At 40.4% G+C, this 14,996-nt stretch overlaps 1 protein-coding gene across 21 annotated transcripts in view; it reads right to left on the reverse strand.

Annotated features, from left to right (window-relative positions):
- Positions 1–14,996, reverse strand: part of EBF1 (EBF transcription factor 1) — a 412,068-nt gene that overhangs the window by 381,895 nt on the left and 15,177 nt on the right. For all 21 annotated transcript variants that reach the window (XM_015141336.3, XM_015141335.3, XM_015141334.3 and 18 more), the window contains 2 exons: positions 14,731–14,804; positions 3,421–3,489 (listed from right to left, as the gene is read on the reverse strand). In XM_015141336.3, coding sequence (XP_014996822.1) covers positions 3,421–3,489; positions 14,731–14,804 — 143 coding nt within the window. The remainder of the gene's footprint in view (positions 1–3,420; positions 3,490–14,730; positions 14,805–14,996) is intronic.

Raw genomic sequence — 14,996 nt, forward strand, 5'->3', positions numbered from 1 at the left:
AGTTACTCTGTGAATATGTTAAATCAATCTCCACCTTAATTCAATAACTAGAAGTCATTTTTTGCTTTTTACTTTAACAATAATTACCACACATAGCCCTTTACCTCAAAAATAATGAAATCTGCTGTTATTAGTTCCTGGTCATTTGCTATTGAACATAACACATTTGACTTTTCCCATGTCTACGCAGCTCAAATATCTGGATCACTGAGTGCAGGCTGGGTTATGTGCTTCTTAATCAAGCTATTTGGCATCACACAGAAATGTAACCTGGCATTCAACTCCAGATGTGCGCTTCCTACATTTACAGCATTTTTTCTATAAACTTTTTTGAAGTGACTTGACAAATTGTCATGATTGTAGAAAGAATTGGGGTCATATTTTTCTTAGTCGGTGCATGCCATAAGGATGAAGTATAATAGAAGCCCCTTTTCTAAATCACCGTTTGCAACTGCTGATTTTGTTAATTCTACTTTTTTGATAGGATATGCCAGGCTGATGTCCCAAAGTCACTGGTAGCAAATAATACAGCCAAAATTTAACACAGAAATAGCTTGCCCTGCACGATTGTACTATGACCAGAAAGCCTCTTCTCTCTACCCTATAAATAGTTTTCCTGAATAACCACTGCTAAAAGTCTTTTGACTGATAAAAATAGCAGTGTTCTCCAAAATTCCGAAGGACAAGCAAAGAGAGCTAAAAATTATTGGTGCTCAAAAGTTAACTGCGTGTTAAAACTATGCTAAATCCTAATGCAAAGATTGCCTGTACTCTCAGCTCTGTAATTGCATATAGTATGCATCTGTTGAAAACAGTTTCTATTGCTACTGAAGGCAGGCCTCAAAGCCTATTTTTACAAAATATTCAGAGATTCGCATCCATAAATCTGAAAGCAAATCAAACCCTAAGCACGCAACACAGATATTATGCAATCAGTAATATAGAATCAAATTGGAAACTACGAAATTCAAACACAGTTGCCATCATTTTTTCCCCTTTGCAGCAATATTATGGAATTGAAAAACCTTTTCTATTTTGCCCTTTCTTGCATAAGTTCTTTTCTTGTTGTTATTCTCTTCTCTCATTGTTAAAAATGGAAGTTTCACGTATCAGCACAGACAGGACTGGAGCTTTTAAAACCTTTGGCAGCCTGAACGACAAATAAATTCTGAAAACTCAGATGCAAATAAAAATAGCTAAATGGGGTTTTGCATATCAACTGGCATCATTGCATGAAAAGATAGTTCATCAGAGACAATGGCAACAGCCAGCGAATAAACATATGCTGTGGGGCTTGTGCACATACACTGAGTTTCAGCTGTTTTTAAAGTACTTCTATCTGAAGAGACCAAGATTGGATACACACTGTTTTCTACTTTGTCAAACCAAAAGGGAAAAAAAAAATGAAAAGGATAAATGTCATGAGTAATATCTCCGAAGCCACCAACAGCATAAAGTGCATACTTATTTTGCCTAAATTGTTTGAACTACCCCAGCCAAGAAAAGGTTTTAAGTACCCTTCTGGGACAGATGCAAGGCGGCAACAATAGAAGCCACACTAATGCAATCCAGGTAACACAATCCTGTTTCAAAAACAGGGGCCAGGCTAATTACAGTGCTGCTGAGTCAAGTTTCTTATGCCATCGCAACCCACAGGAACAGGTCAAAATCAAATGTTATTCAAACCACAGTCATATCAACCTTCTATATCAGAGTCACAGCTTCAAACCAAATGAAGAACTTAAAAGCTTAACCCATTCACAAGCAAAAAAAAAAAAAGTGTTTTCATTGAGGGTGGCAAGGTAAGGTTCTTGTCATCATCTAAACCAAAAGGAACTGCATGGCAGAACAAAATGTTTATAGTTTCAAAGTTTTTGGGGACTATTTGGGCTGATCTTTTGATCAGTACACTTTCTTTTCAACAGAGGAGTAAGAAAAATGTTTAAAATAACAAATGATATTTTGGAGAGGTAAATTTAAATAAAACAAACCAGCATAAAGGTTAAATTCACTTGTGACCTTATTCATTTGGAGATTTATGTTCAATCACAGAAAAAGCAATTATATGAACAGTATATCTGCTTTTGTAGATAAACATGTTATCCTAATTCTATAGGTAGCACACACATCACCATATGTCAAACTTTCTCATCTTTTAACTTTGAATCAAATATACTAATACTTTTATATGGAGCAAAAATATATATATATATTAGTGAATATTAGTGAGGAATATTTAGTTAAAATATCTGATTGAAATGTAACCTTTATAAAGCTACTTGGCAATCAATTGGGTTCAAGCCTGAAGACTCACATAATCCAAAATCGACAATCAATCTTTTGGCATAAATTATGATGAAGCAAAGTAAACATCTTGTTTTTTGTTGTTGTTGTTAACTGAAAAATGATAAAATGAGTCCAAAAAAGATAGAAAAAAAGATTTTTTTTTCTTTTGTTGTTGTTGTTGTCAAAAATCAATATTGCTGAAACCCAAAAAGGAACTTTTGTTCAACCGTTAATCTCCTCAATGAGGGATCGGTCAGTCTTATTGGCAAGACTTTTTCCAGCTAGTACAAGATGCTAGCTCTTTTCCTAGCTGACAATTGACAGTATCTATAAACCTTTCAGACCATTTAACTCTCAATGAGTAATGCTATGTAACAAATGGTTTATCATACATGTTTCCATACAATGAATTTCAATAATTAAAATGTAAAATGAATATTTGGAATGCAACTTTGCATAATGCGTGCACACTGACTTGAAATTGCACCGAACAACTAAAACAGATTTATTGTTCTACAGTGATTTACTTGGTCATGTCAGATTAGTAATATGGATCTGTTTAAAAACACAATAATTAAGACAAGCAGGATAAATTAATCAACTTACAATATAGTCTCATACTGCAATCAAACCCAGCAAATAACAGTAGAAAATCTTGGTTCACAGATCTCTTTAAACTGCTTTTATGCATAAATAAAACCTTAAAATGTAGATGGATTACGTCCAACAGAACTACTGTAGCTAAAAGTGATAATGATTCAAACATTTTTCAAATAAAAGTTAAATATTTATAAGCACCCAACCACATTTCATAAATCACAAACTATTATTATTTTATTTCTGAAGCTTCCTGGCACAGCATGAGGATTGAGCCACAGAAAGTAAGGAAGGAAAAAATATATTCCTTTAGGAGCATGAATCAGGCAAAAACCGGAGCAATCCAAGGAACAGGCCTCTAAAAGAACATTCCATATGGCTTTCCCAGGAATCAAAATCGCTCAGTGCAGCATAAGTCAAGACCAACAGGCAAATTTCGGCCACATGCATTCCTAACCCTCGCCCATGAGCAACACAAGGGCAGGTGTTTCATTATAATGAGGAATAAGAATCCAGTGAAAGAAGAGTGGTCCCTACCTGTCAATTATCACTGGATCTGAGGGAGTCTCATTTCGGTTGCCACAGCTTTTCTTGTCACAACAGCGGCTATGGAGCAAAAGCGAAAGGATTTAGTACAACCATTACAATGTAAAATCATCATTTAGGCAGACAGAAGGCTCAAATTGCTGGGTTGCAAATGCTAGAATTACCACAAAGCCATACCTGGCAATCAACGGATCCCTGGGACAGAAAATTCTATTTGGGTCACCTATGGGTTAATGGCCAGGCTTAACCTCTCCCTGCTCAGAGAAGGAGGTGGGGGAGAGGGGCTCTCCCAGAGCCAAGATTGAGAGCCCCAAGATGGGGTCTCCCCATCACTGCCCGCGGTGCTGGCAGAGTTCACTGTGAAGTGCACTATTATTACCTCTACCCAATGAGAATATTCGAGGTTGTGGGTGGCTCAAACGTTCTTCCCTCAAGATCACACTAATTGTGTGGAACGCATCAATAATGAAGTATGAGTGATTTCTCCCCCTCCAGTCATTTTGTATTAAATGGATTCCTTTTTCTTTTCTTTTCTTCTTTATGGGCGGCATTTCCTTCAACCACAGCCTTTCCAAAAATCCTACAGCTAGAACTGTTTGCTTTTGAACCATTTTCATGAGAATAAAGGTAAAACACAATAATTAAGACAAGGAAGAGGCAAGATAAAAGAAAGTGGAGATTCACATTCCTCTGGCTATAAAAGCCTGCTCTGGCCCCCACTTCAGTTTTCTGGGGGCATTATGGACATTGGAAGTAAAGATTAGCACAGCTCTGTGAGAGGACGCTCTTTATATTAGAGAAGGAACAGCCTATAGGCTCAAAAAGTACCCACTACTAAAATCTCCCCCGCCAGGTGTGGCTGCCAGTTTTTTAAAAACTGAGATGCCTTCTAAAGGGTGAACATTTTATGTTTTTGAAAAGTACAACGATCAACAGAAAACAATCCATCTGAAACTTGTTTGCAAATAAAAACAAGATCTGCACCAGGGGCACACTTACAAAAGCAGTGAAGTAGATGGGGAGGGAGGTCCTCCAAAAGTTGTATTTCACCAGGCACCACAAGCAAATATGCAGTTCTTGCTCTTACACACACACGCGTACACACAAAGAGATACACGTATACATGCACACTTGCAACTTAGTGAATCATACAGCCTACATTTAGAGGGCCGTTGGAGAGAATCAAATATTGAACTTCATCTTCAGGACCCAGAAATATACCCCTACGTAGGGAGTCCTTCACCAAAATTGGAAGGTCTCTTTTCTTGCCATAACTATGTCTCTGAGAAGAGAATTAGTCTCCACTCTTAGGTGTCTTCTGTTTTTCTTTCATATATTCAGAGAGTAAGAGTAAGAACTGCATCTCCTTTGACAAAGCCTCAGCTAAAACCACTCTGTCTATCTTATAGCCTTTCACCTTCTGACTCAGAGGGAACTATTTCCTCCAGGCCTGAGTTCTGCTACATACTGCTACTTTGGGGATGGAAAACCCAAAGTATCTCGATATCTAAGAGACAGATAAAGTAACAAGTAGCTGAAGCAGTGGAAAATACGAGCAGTTGAAATGCATACCAGAAAATACATAAAAATGTAACTCCTCCATCCCTGAACTCTGATCCCCTATACCTACATATCATGGGCTTCTCAGAATAGTAGAGTGGTTAAGAACACTGCTTCTGAAATCTGACAGAGATGCCTATGTCAACTTGAGCAAGGTAATTCACCTCACAAGATCTCAGTTTCCTCATCTGTAAAATGGAGCGATTTCAGGACCCATCTCTAAATGCCAGGGAACAGGCTTGAGGCAATAAGGGTATAAAGACTTGGCTTCATGACTGGCCTCAGTAAAGCCACAATGTAGCATCATTATCACCCCCTGAACCTACCTCCTTCAGTCCCCTCCTCCTTCAAGTCCAAGCAAATCTGCCCTGTGCTCTGCAGAAGCAGCAGGTCTCCAAAAGCAGCCCATCAACAGAGCCCACATCTCCTTTACCCATGGAGGAAAACTGTCAGGTGAGAAAACCTACTTCTCCTTCATTTTCCTTTTCAAAACACCAAGTAGGCAATGCAAGCTGCCCACAGACCTGCCTGGGAGAAACGTCCTCCAGGAATTCCTCCAACCTGCTTGCTGATACCCATGCACAAGGGTCTGTTTTTCAAGCCTATCTGATTTACTGCTTCCCCACTACACCATCTCCATCCAAGTCCTTGGACTCTGCAGTGGCTGCCTACTTTTCTGTCTCCACTCTGACCGCCTGCAAGAGCCAGAGTGAGCTTTTCCAAATGTCAGTGGTACTGTGCCACCTCACCGCCTGAGACCTTTTAGTGGCTTTCCACTGCACTTAGAACAAATCCATGACATGACATGATACCAGACCACCTCCCAACCTCCTGCCCCCTTCCTCCAACTTGCCAAACTCCTACCTCACTGGCCCATTTCAATCCCTCTCAGTTGTGCCCTGTTCAATCTGACCTCAGGCCCGGACCCTGGCCGACTCTTGCCTGGCGGGCCTCTCCTCCAAACTTTCCCTAGTTAGCCAACCTTTTCTCACCCTCAGAGCTCAGCCTATAGCTCTTTCCCCAGAGAGGTTTGGCCTGACACCCCACCTTTAATCAAAATTAGGTTTTTTCTGTTTTTTTTTTCCTTCCAAAAAGCACTTAACACAATGCAAATTATATTTTTACATATATGTTATTGTCTTTCTCCCTCTTCCTATTCTTCTCTTCCTTTAACTCATAGACTTCGTAGAGGAAGAAACTATCAATTTTATTTACCTAATGAGCGGCATAAGGCCTGGGGTAGAACAGAAAAGCTCAAATATTAATTGGTTGAATAAATTAATAATTTTATGAATGAATGTTATATATTAGGGGGCAAATACAATCCAGAAGAATAAAAGGGCGACAGATAAACCTAAACTGACCCTCTGGGCAGGCATTGTTGATGGAAGGAAGATGCACCCCACCCCACCCCATAGAACAAACCACCTCCCCTAGGCATGCCACACTAGGCCTGAGATTTTTCCTTTTGACTTAAGCATGGTCGTCATCTAAAAATAAAAATGCTCCTGAGAGCAGCCAGACGAATTGAAGCATTCCTTTCTAAGGGACCCAGGGAAATAGGCAGATGCAAGGAGCAGAAGTATAGAAGGAAAGATAGAAATGAAATGGGGAGAATGAAGAAAAGTACAGAAAAAAGAATAAAGGGCTGGTGGTCACTCTCCACTTACAAAAAAACTTTATGCCAAGTACAAAAAATAAGCCCAACATGTTTCCTGTTTCTTGGGTCACATCACTGTATCACATAAGTCATTATTCCTGAAATGGGCTATTCCAGCTTCTGTTCTGCACCTCAAAATAGTGTCTGCTACAAAATAATGTCTACAATATGATCCTGTTAAATATATATATATATACACACACACACACATATATATGTGTACATACATACATATGGGTGTGTACCTATATATATGGATGGGTGTGTACACATACATGTGTATATGGAATTCTGTGCAGCATTAAAAAGAATGAAGGTAGGGTTAGAAGCACCAGCACGGAAAGAAATCTACAGTATATTGTGAATTGAGAAAACCAAGTCGCAGAATACTATTCAGAGTGTAGTCCCATTTCTGGGAGAAAAATGAAAGCATGAAGGAGTGAAAGGGAGAGAGGGAGGGGAAGAGATGGTTTTTACACGTATGGTTCACTCCCTCACTTCATTCAAGTCTCTGCCTAATGTCATGGCTTTAGAAATGCCTTCCCTGCCGCGCATGGTGGCTTATACCTATAATCCCAGCACTTTGGGAGGCTGAGGTAGGTAGATCACCTGAGGTCAGGAGTTCGAGACCAGCCTGGCCAACATGGTGAAACCCGTCTCTACTAAAAATACGAAAAAAAAAAAAAAAATTAGCTGGGTGTGGTGGTGGGCACCTGTGATCCCAGCTACTCGGGAGACTGAGGCAGGAGAATCAGTTGAACCCGGAAGATGGAGGTTGCAGTGAGCCTAGATCGCACCATTGCACACCAGCCTGGGCGACAAGGGCGAAACTCCATCTCAAAACAAAAAAAAAAAGAAAGAAAGAAATGTCTTCCCTGACTGCCCTAGAGCACTCTAGCTCCTTATTCTGCTTCACTTTTCCTCATAGCGCTCACCATGTTGCATTTTATATTCATTTCTCTTTTATTGTCTCTGTCACCTGAATATAAGCCCCGCAAAGACAGTCGTAGACCGTTTTGTTCACCCCTGTATCCTTAGCAACTAGAACTAAGCCTGGCACACAGTAGGCCATCAGGAAATATTTCTTAAATGTAGGAACTTCAAAGAGTTAACCTATACAGAGTGGAACAGGCAGTGGGGAAGAATGGAAGATATGCATTTAATTTTTATATTTTTGCAGTGTTTTGCTTTTTTTTTTTCTTTTTGTACTCCCAGGCTGGAGTGCAGTGGTGTGATCTCAGCTCAGCTCACGGCAGCCTCGACCTCCTGGGGCTCAAGTGATCCTCCCACCTCGGGCCCTTAAGTAGCTGGGACTACAGGCACATGCCAACATGCCCAGCTAATTTTGTGTATTTTTTTTGTGGAGGCTAGGTCTCACCATGTTGCCCAGGCTGGTCTCAAATTCCTGGGCTCAAGCGATCCACCCAGCTCGGCCTCCCAAAGTGTTGGGATTACAGGCGCAAGCCACCACGCCCAGCCTAGTGTTCTGCTTTATATGGCAATATGTTTTTATATTCAAAATTAAAAATCAACCACAAGTGGTGGAAGGAAAGACTTCTTGTAGACTGAGCTGATATCAAGCCCCCTGTGGCTTCCTAGAGCCGAGCAGAGCAAGGACCTCTCCTTTGTCGCCACGATCCTCTATCCTGCCCATGTGAGTTCTCCCTTTTCAGGTGGAACTGCCCATAGTTCTTTCTGCTAAGCTCAGAAGGACCAAGAGTGGGCACCAACCTCCACTATACACAGGAGAGGCATTAACCAGGAAGGAAAAGCTGAAAGGAGAATGAATTCACTTATGTTTAAGGCAGAAGAGGGCTCATACTGAAACAATTCCGTAGATGAAACAGATGCAAAAGCACTTAACGGAAAAAGTGACAGTGTTAATAAAAGAAATCACAATGATAATTAGGTCCTCATTACTGTGTGACTGATGGACCTTTATCCATTCAAAGCACGATTTTTTAGGCTCCTACTATGCGTGCTGGGCTCTGTACCAGGCACAGACTTGGGATTTGCTCTCCCACGCTGGCATCTTGCAAGGCTTGGATTTTCCTAATTTGCTATGTCGCCCAGGTAAGATGTTAAAAACAGGCCACTGTTTACATCCCTTCCGAACCTGCAACCCCAGTGACAGGAGAACAATGTGGCCAGTCTCGGGCGTAGGTAGCCAGCAACTGGTGTGGTACATACACTGCGGACTGAAATCAGCAGCCCTTTCCTCAGCAGAATTGTATGTCTCCCAAACAATTCTGCGCATCCAGAGAAAAGTGAACTTACGAGTCTCTTTCTCACCAGCCTAACACAGGTGGTGTATTTCTAGAGCTTCATAAACTAGAGCAAGAAACACCTAAATATTCCCAGTCATGGGATCGGCAGATCTTCATTTTAGGGACATGGAACTTTTTCCTACAAATAGTGCCTTTCTCAATGGGAGAAAAGCATCATTTCAAACTTGAAACTTTACAGGAAAAAACAAGATGCTTTACATATTTCCCTAAAGTGGCTAGAGACTGAGATCTATGATTTATCTGAATAGTCCAATTAATAGCTATAAAGATGACTTGATTCTAAAGAATCCATGACATAAATAGGCTCTTCTATCCTCTGTCTTCCTGCTGTGTCTTAAGGTATGTGATCCATCCTCATCACACTAACTCAAGTACCTGAGCTCGCAGGTCCATCTCATCCTGCCTTACCTGGGACCAGCCCCACCAAGGACTCCTCTTCTGTTTTGCATTTACCATTCCTCCCTCCCTGATTAATTCTTTCCTTCAGTTTACAAACATTATCAAGTTTTCCCATTGTATAAAATTTTAAAAGGACGCGCCTTTTCTCTAAGTTAGTTTCTTCACTGCCGACATCCTTCTTATAAGAGTCCCTGTCACTCCTTGCCACGTCAACCACGTAATACAGGCATCGAGGCCCTCAGCACATACTTGAATCTCCTCTTAAAGTTTACCAGTGACCGTCTGGTGCTTTCTCAGCCTTCATGTCCATCTGGATCTCTCTAGCACTTGCTATATGACTCCCCCACTTTGAAACACCCTCCTTTTATCTTTTTTTTTTTTTTTGAGATGGAGTGGATTCTCACTGTGTCACCCAGGATGGAGTGCAGTGGCTCAATTTCTGCTCACTGCAACCTCCACCTCCTGGGTTCAAGTGATTCTCATGCCTCAACCTCCCTGGACCACAGGTTCGCACACCACAACACCCAGCTGATTTTTGTATTTTTTGGTAGAGATGGGGTTTCACCATGTTGGCCAGACTGGTCTTGAACTCGTGGCCTCAAGTGATCTGCCCACCTCGGCCTCCCAAAATGCTGGGATTGCAGACATGAGCCACTGTGCCTGGCCGCCTCCTTTTATTTCTATGTTCTCTATGCTCAAGCTTCTTTTTCTGAACTCTCTAACACACCCTGCCTTCTTGCCAAGCGTGATTATTCCCCCAAGAATATAACCATAACTTCTCTTTCTATTCTCCCTCCTTTGTCAATCCCATCTAAGCCTGCAGCTTCAACTCTCACCCTTGGGAAACGACCTCTGAAGTCAGTTATCTTTGACCATAACTTTATTTCCAGATCCAGAACTCAGGACCATCCACCTGCAGGACTCTCCACAGAGAAATTTTGGCTGGATTGCAACAGACAAGCCCAAACACTTCATGCACCCTCTAAAATCCCTCTCCCTATTCCTGCTACCCACCTACAAGTACTTCCTCCCTTCTCTGAATAGACATAGCCCTTTGCCTCAAGCTCTCATCACATTCAACCCTTTCTAGAGTGCAGTCTCGTTATCTGCCAACTGATATCATCTCCCAGGCCACACCATAAGCTCCCCTACTGCAGAACCAAGTCTTTTCTGGCTCCCTGTTTTTGAGTGTTTTGCACATAGTAGGTACTAAAAGAATAAATGAAAACATCCTTAACCACCACAACTAGAATGAACAAAGTACATGAATGTTTCAGTAGACATTTCACTTTGATTCAAAGTTCTTTTATCTGCATTCACACTGAACAACTGCGCACTGGGTACTTAGACCCACACTGCAAATATTGCTGCTGCTGCTGCTGCTATTCACACAAATACTCCTACTATTAATAATAACAATAGATATTCAGTACTTACTGTGTGTCAAGGCACTGTGATAAGCATTTATGGGGATTATTGCATTTAATCTTAATCACCATCCTATGAGATAAATAATATTATCCCCCATTTCACAAATAGGACAACTGAAGACAGAGGAACACCCAGTAACTTCCTTGCCTTCAAAAAGCAATCAGTCTGGTAAAGGAAGACAGATTGTGGGCAAAAAGTTACAAGTGTGCTGAGTGCTATGAAAGAAAAGCAAAGCAGATAGTAGTCCCCCTCATCTATGGTTTTGCTTTCCACGGTTTCAGTTACCTGTGGTCCTATACAACATTTTTTTTTGTTTGTGTCGAGATGGGGTCTTGTTCTGTCACCCAAGCTGGAGTGCAGTGGTGCAATCATGGCTCACTGCAGCCTGGATTATCCTCCCACCTCAGCCCCCTGAGTAGGTGGGAATACAGGCGCACACCACAACTGGCTAATTTTTCTTTTAGTTTTTATAGAGATGGGGGGTCTCACTATGTTGCCCAGGCCAGTCTTGAACTCCTGGGCTCAAATAATCCTCCCATCTTGGCCTGCCAAAGGGCTGGGATTCTGTACGATATTTGGAGAGAGAGACGACATCCACATAGCTTTTCATACAGTTTGTTGTTATAATTGTTCTATTTTATTACTCATTGTTGTTCATCTCATATTATGTCTAATTTATAAATTAAACATGATCATAGGCATGCATGTATAGGAAAAATATAGCGTATGTAAGGTTCGGTACTATCTGCAGTTTCAGGCATCCACTGTGGGTCACGCAACACATCCTTCATGGATAAAAGGGGACCACTGTTTACAGGACAACATAACAATGGGACTTGACTCAGGCTGAGAGCCAGGGATGCTTCCCTGAAGAAGCCATGCTTAAGTGGGAATCTGAAGGATGGAATCAGAATAAGTCAGTAAAAGAGAAAGGAAGAAAAGGAAACTCAAGGGAGCCCTGAGAGCTCATGGTCCGGTAAGAAACCATACACTGATGAGGGAAAGAGGTCTTCCTCAAACAGAGCTCTGGGAACTAGGTTCACTGACCAAGCATAGTTCCTATTTTCCATCCACATTTAAACACAGGATGTCAGGATGCCCTTTAATCAAATCCCTTTTAGAATCGTGCTTTAGAAAATCACGTGTTGGGCCGTATTATTTTAAGAGCGTAGCCACCAGGTATAGCAAAATGTAATGATGATTGATATGATAGATTTCAGTTTACCAAAAAGGCAAAGACTCTCTCAGAATTTCACAGAAAGGGCTCCATGTCAAGTCAAAGAGGTTTTGTCTCTGAGTGGTAATAACAATTATAATATAATCCAATGGTGGCAAGTCCCTTAGCCAGCCCAGGCAGTGGGGTCACCTTTTAGACAGAACACAATGGATTTTTAAAATTTGCAACCACCTGAGACACAATTCTCTGGTGTTTCTCATTTTTTTCTTTTTTTTTCCCTTTGCCTGCAACAAAACAGAATCATACCAAGCCTTGTCTTGTCAATCTAAATTCTCTGTGTCTCCTTCACCATAGCCAACATACTATAAATATACAGCTTTCACGACATCAACGCAAAGTTTTATTGTGCCGTTAGCTTTGATAGAAAGCACTGCAGAAAGTTGTTTAGAAATTAAATATCTAAAACAAGCTATTTTAAAATCCAGGGCCCTCACTATTTCATGTCTGCAATGAAGAAATTTCATCTTGGGGAGAGCAAGCTGCCTTTCACACCATATGGCTAATGGTGGTGCATAGCAATTAGCCAGCCTGATTAATGGGGAACAGACTCTAATTTTATGCTTATAATTGAGCCTGCATTTGCACCCCTGGTGCAAATTCAGCACATCCCAACTTCCACTTACAACAGGCAAGAAATCAAGAGAAATAGGATAGTGTGGAAAGTGAGAATTTTTTTCCTAAAGCCCCCTAAAGAGCATCAGATTTGCAATTTAAAAGACTGTTAGCCACACAATAGATGACAGGTTTGTGTAATAGGGTCATGGCGGCCTGGTAAACAAACAGTACCCCTTATACATCTATAGGCAGCCAGGAAAACCCGTAATATGTAACATTAGCAGGATGACATTTTGAATACGACTTTTCCCTCTTAGCCACGCGGTACAAACATCATCATTTGCCTTCAGTGGCTTGAGGATTTTATTTTTGCTATTTTTATGTTTCTGAGAAATAGAAAGAACATCAGCAGTAAAGCACACCAACCAGCATAATAAAGTACTTTGGACCAATGAATTTTAAAAACAAGAAAAATATAAACTGCATTAATAGAGGGTAGGCCTATGTGTGAAAGGCATAATATATCTTTAAGTGTTTCAAGAATAGAATGATTTCTAGCATAGTCTAAACATGTGCAGATATGAGATGCAAATCTATGATATATAGATGTTATTTGGCCCATTGGTTGAGATCCATCTTCCTGTCTGTTTCCTATTTTGCTAGAATCACATGTAGTACAACATGGAAAATTCATTCTAATGACATGCTAATTGTAAGAAGCCAAAACAGAGATATGGTCAAAAAGATAGTAAGAAGAAAGAGGTCATGTTTTAATGTTTTCCAAAATGAATTTTACTCACAATTCTGAAAGGTGCAACTCAGCTTTATTGTAGAATTGCTATGTACAATATAACATTAATTTTTGCCTAGTAATATAAAGAAATCTATTGCCGTATCTTGGGGATTCTGCTACTGTTTTAAAATTAGAGACAAATAACCTGTTTTCATAATAATTAACAAGTTTTACAAATCGCTGAAATGAAAACGTGAAACTCCTATATATTTTAGAATAAAATGTTAGAAATATTTTTAAAAGGGAAAAAATGAAAATTGTATAGCCATACACAATTGTAGACATAGAAGAAGTTGGTATTTGGGATTTCACTCAGAAAGCACATTAAATGCTTTTTTCCCACCTGTAGAGTATTAAGGTTGCTTTCCCCCACAAGTCCATGAGCAGCAAATAAAGCCCACCCATGCTGAGGCAGCAGCTGAAGCCCTAAACGGATTGGTCAGTAATAGTCAGCAGCCAGGCCAGCATTGTGCCAGGAAGAGCCTGCATGGTTAACAAAGCAATTAGTAGCCGTTCTCTGATGCACAGTGGCATCTTCATGCTTTATCCAATTATTCAGAATATATTAGGAGCAAAGTGCTGGTGTCATTTTATGCAGAATAAGAACGCAAGTTAAAGGGCTGTTCCCTGGCCTGCTCCCTCACATGTGGAAAGCCTGGCTGAGGCCATGGAAGTTAATTTGGTCTACTTGCCTGTTTTCAAATGTAGCTTCAGTCTGATTACAGGCAAAAATAAAGACACTCATCTATGGGTCATTTTATACCGTTTAGGGACTCATCTTTGCCATCCCTCTGAAAGCTCACTACCTCTGAGAAGTATTAGCTACATTGTCAGAGTTATATATAGGGTAACTAAGAGGTCAGATGCAAGGGAAAAGAAAAAACAAAAACCCACATTCAATTTAAGAAGAAATGATGCCTAAGTATGGACAGTCATATTTTCAAGTGGGAGAATTAGAAAGGGGAACTATAACTTTCAAGTCTTACCCAAACAGAAGACTCTGCTGACATCAATAGAACTCTTACTCATTTTAGTAGCAACGCAGTTGAGCGCATATATTAACACTAAAAGGGTTATATTGTTTTATTTGATTTTAAGGGAGAAGGGGACAGCAGTGCTTTGTGCCCATTAACAGTGTGATATCAAAATGGAAATGTACGTCTTTCAGGATGAAATCTAATAAATAATTGAGAACTACTGTGATGCCTGACACTTTACTACCGAATACTCACATCTAACAGTTCTTTTTAGATTGTCTATAGAAGCAAGATAAATGTGTACCTCCCCCCAACAAAAAAAGACCAAAGTTCACCAAGATTTGAAATGCAAATCCATCTTCTCTTTGCTAATTAATGGGAGAGACCAAGATATTTCTTACCTGCACATGATCTCATGTGTGAGCAAAACTCGGCACATTTCTGGGTTCTTGTCTTGGCCTTCATACACTATGGCCTAAAAGCAAAAGCACAATTTTAGCTAAGAATGGAAACAAGTAGCAGGAAAAAAAAAAAAAAAAGATCACAATTGAGTTCTTAACCACTTCACCACTACTGAAGGTCAAATTAGCTTTGAAGAGCCAAAGACATCACTGAGCTGATTGTTTGAAGGTATGTCATTTGGGATTAACCCGAAAGGCATGGAACA

This window comes from Macaca mulatta, chromosome 6, assembly GCF_049350105.2.
Source record: "Macaca mulatta isolate MMU2019108-1 chromosome 6, T2T-MMU8v2.0, whole genome shotgun sequence".
Classification (NCBI taxonomy): Eukaryota; Metazoa; Chordata; class Mammalia; order Primates; family Cercopithecidae; genus Macaca; species Macaca mulatta.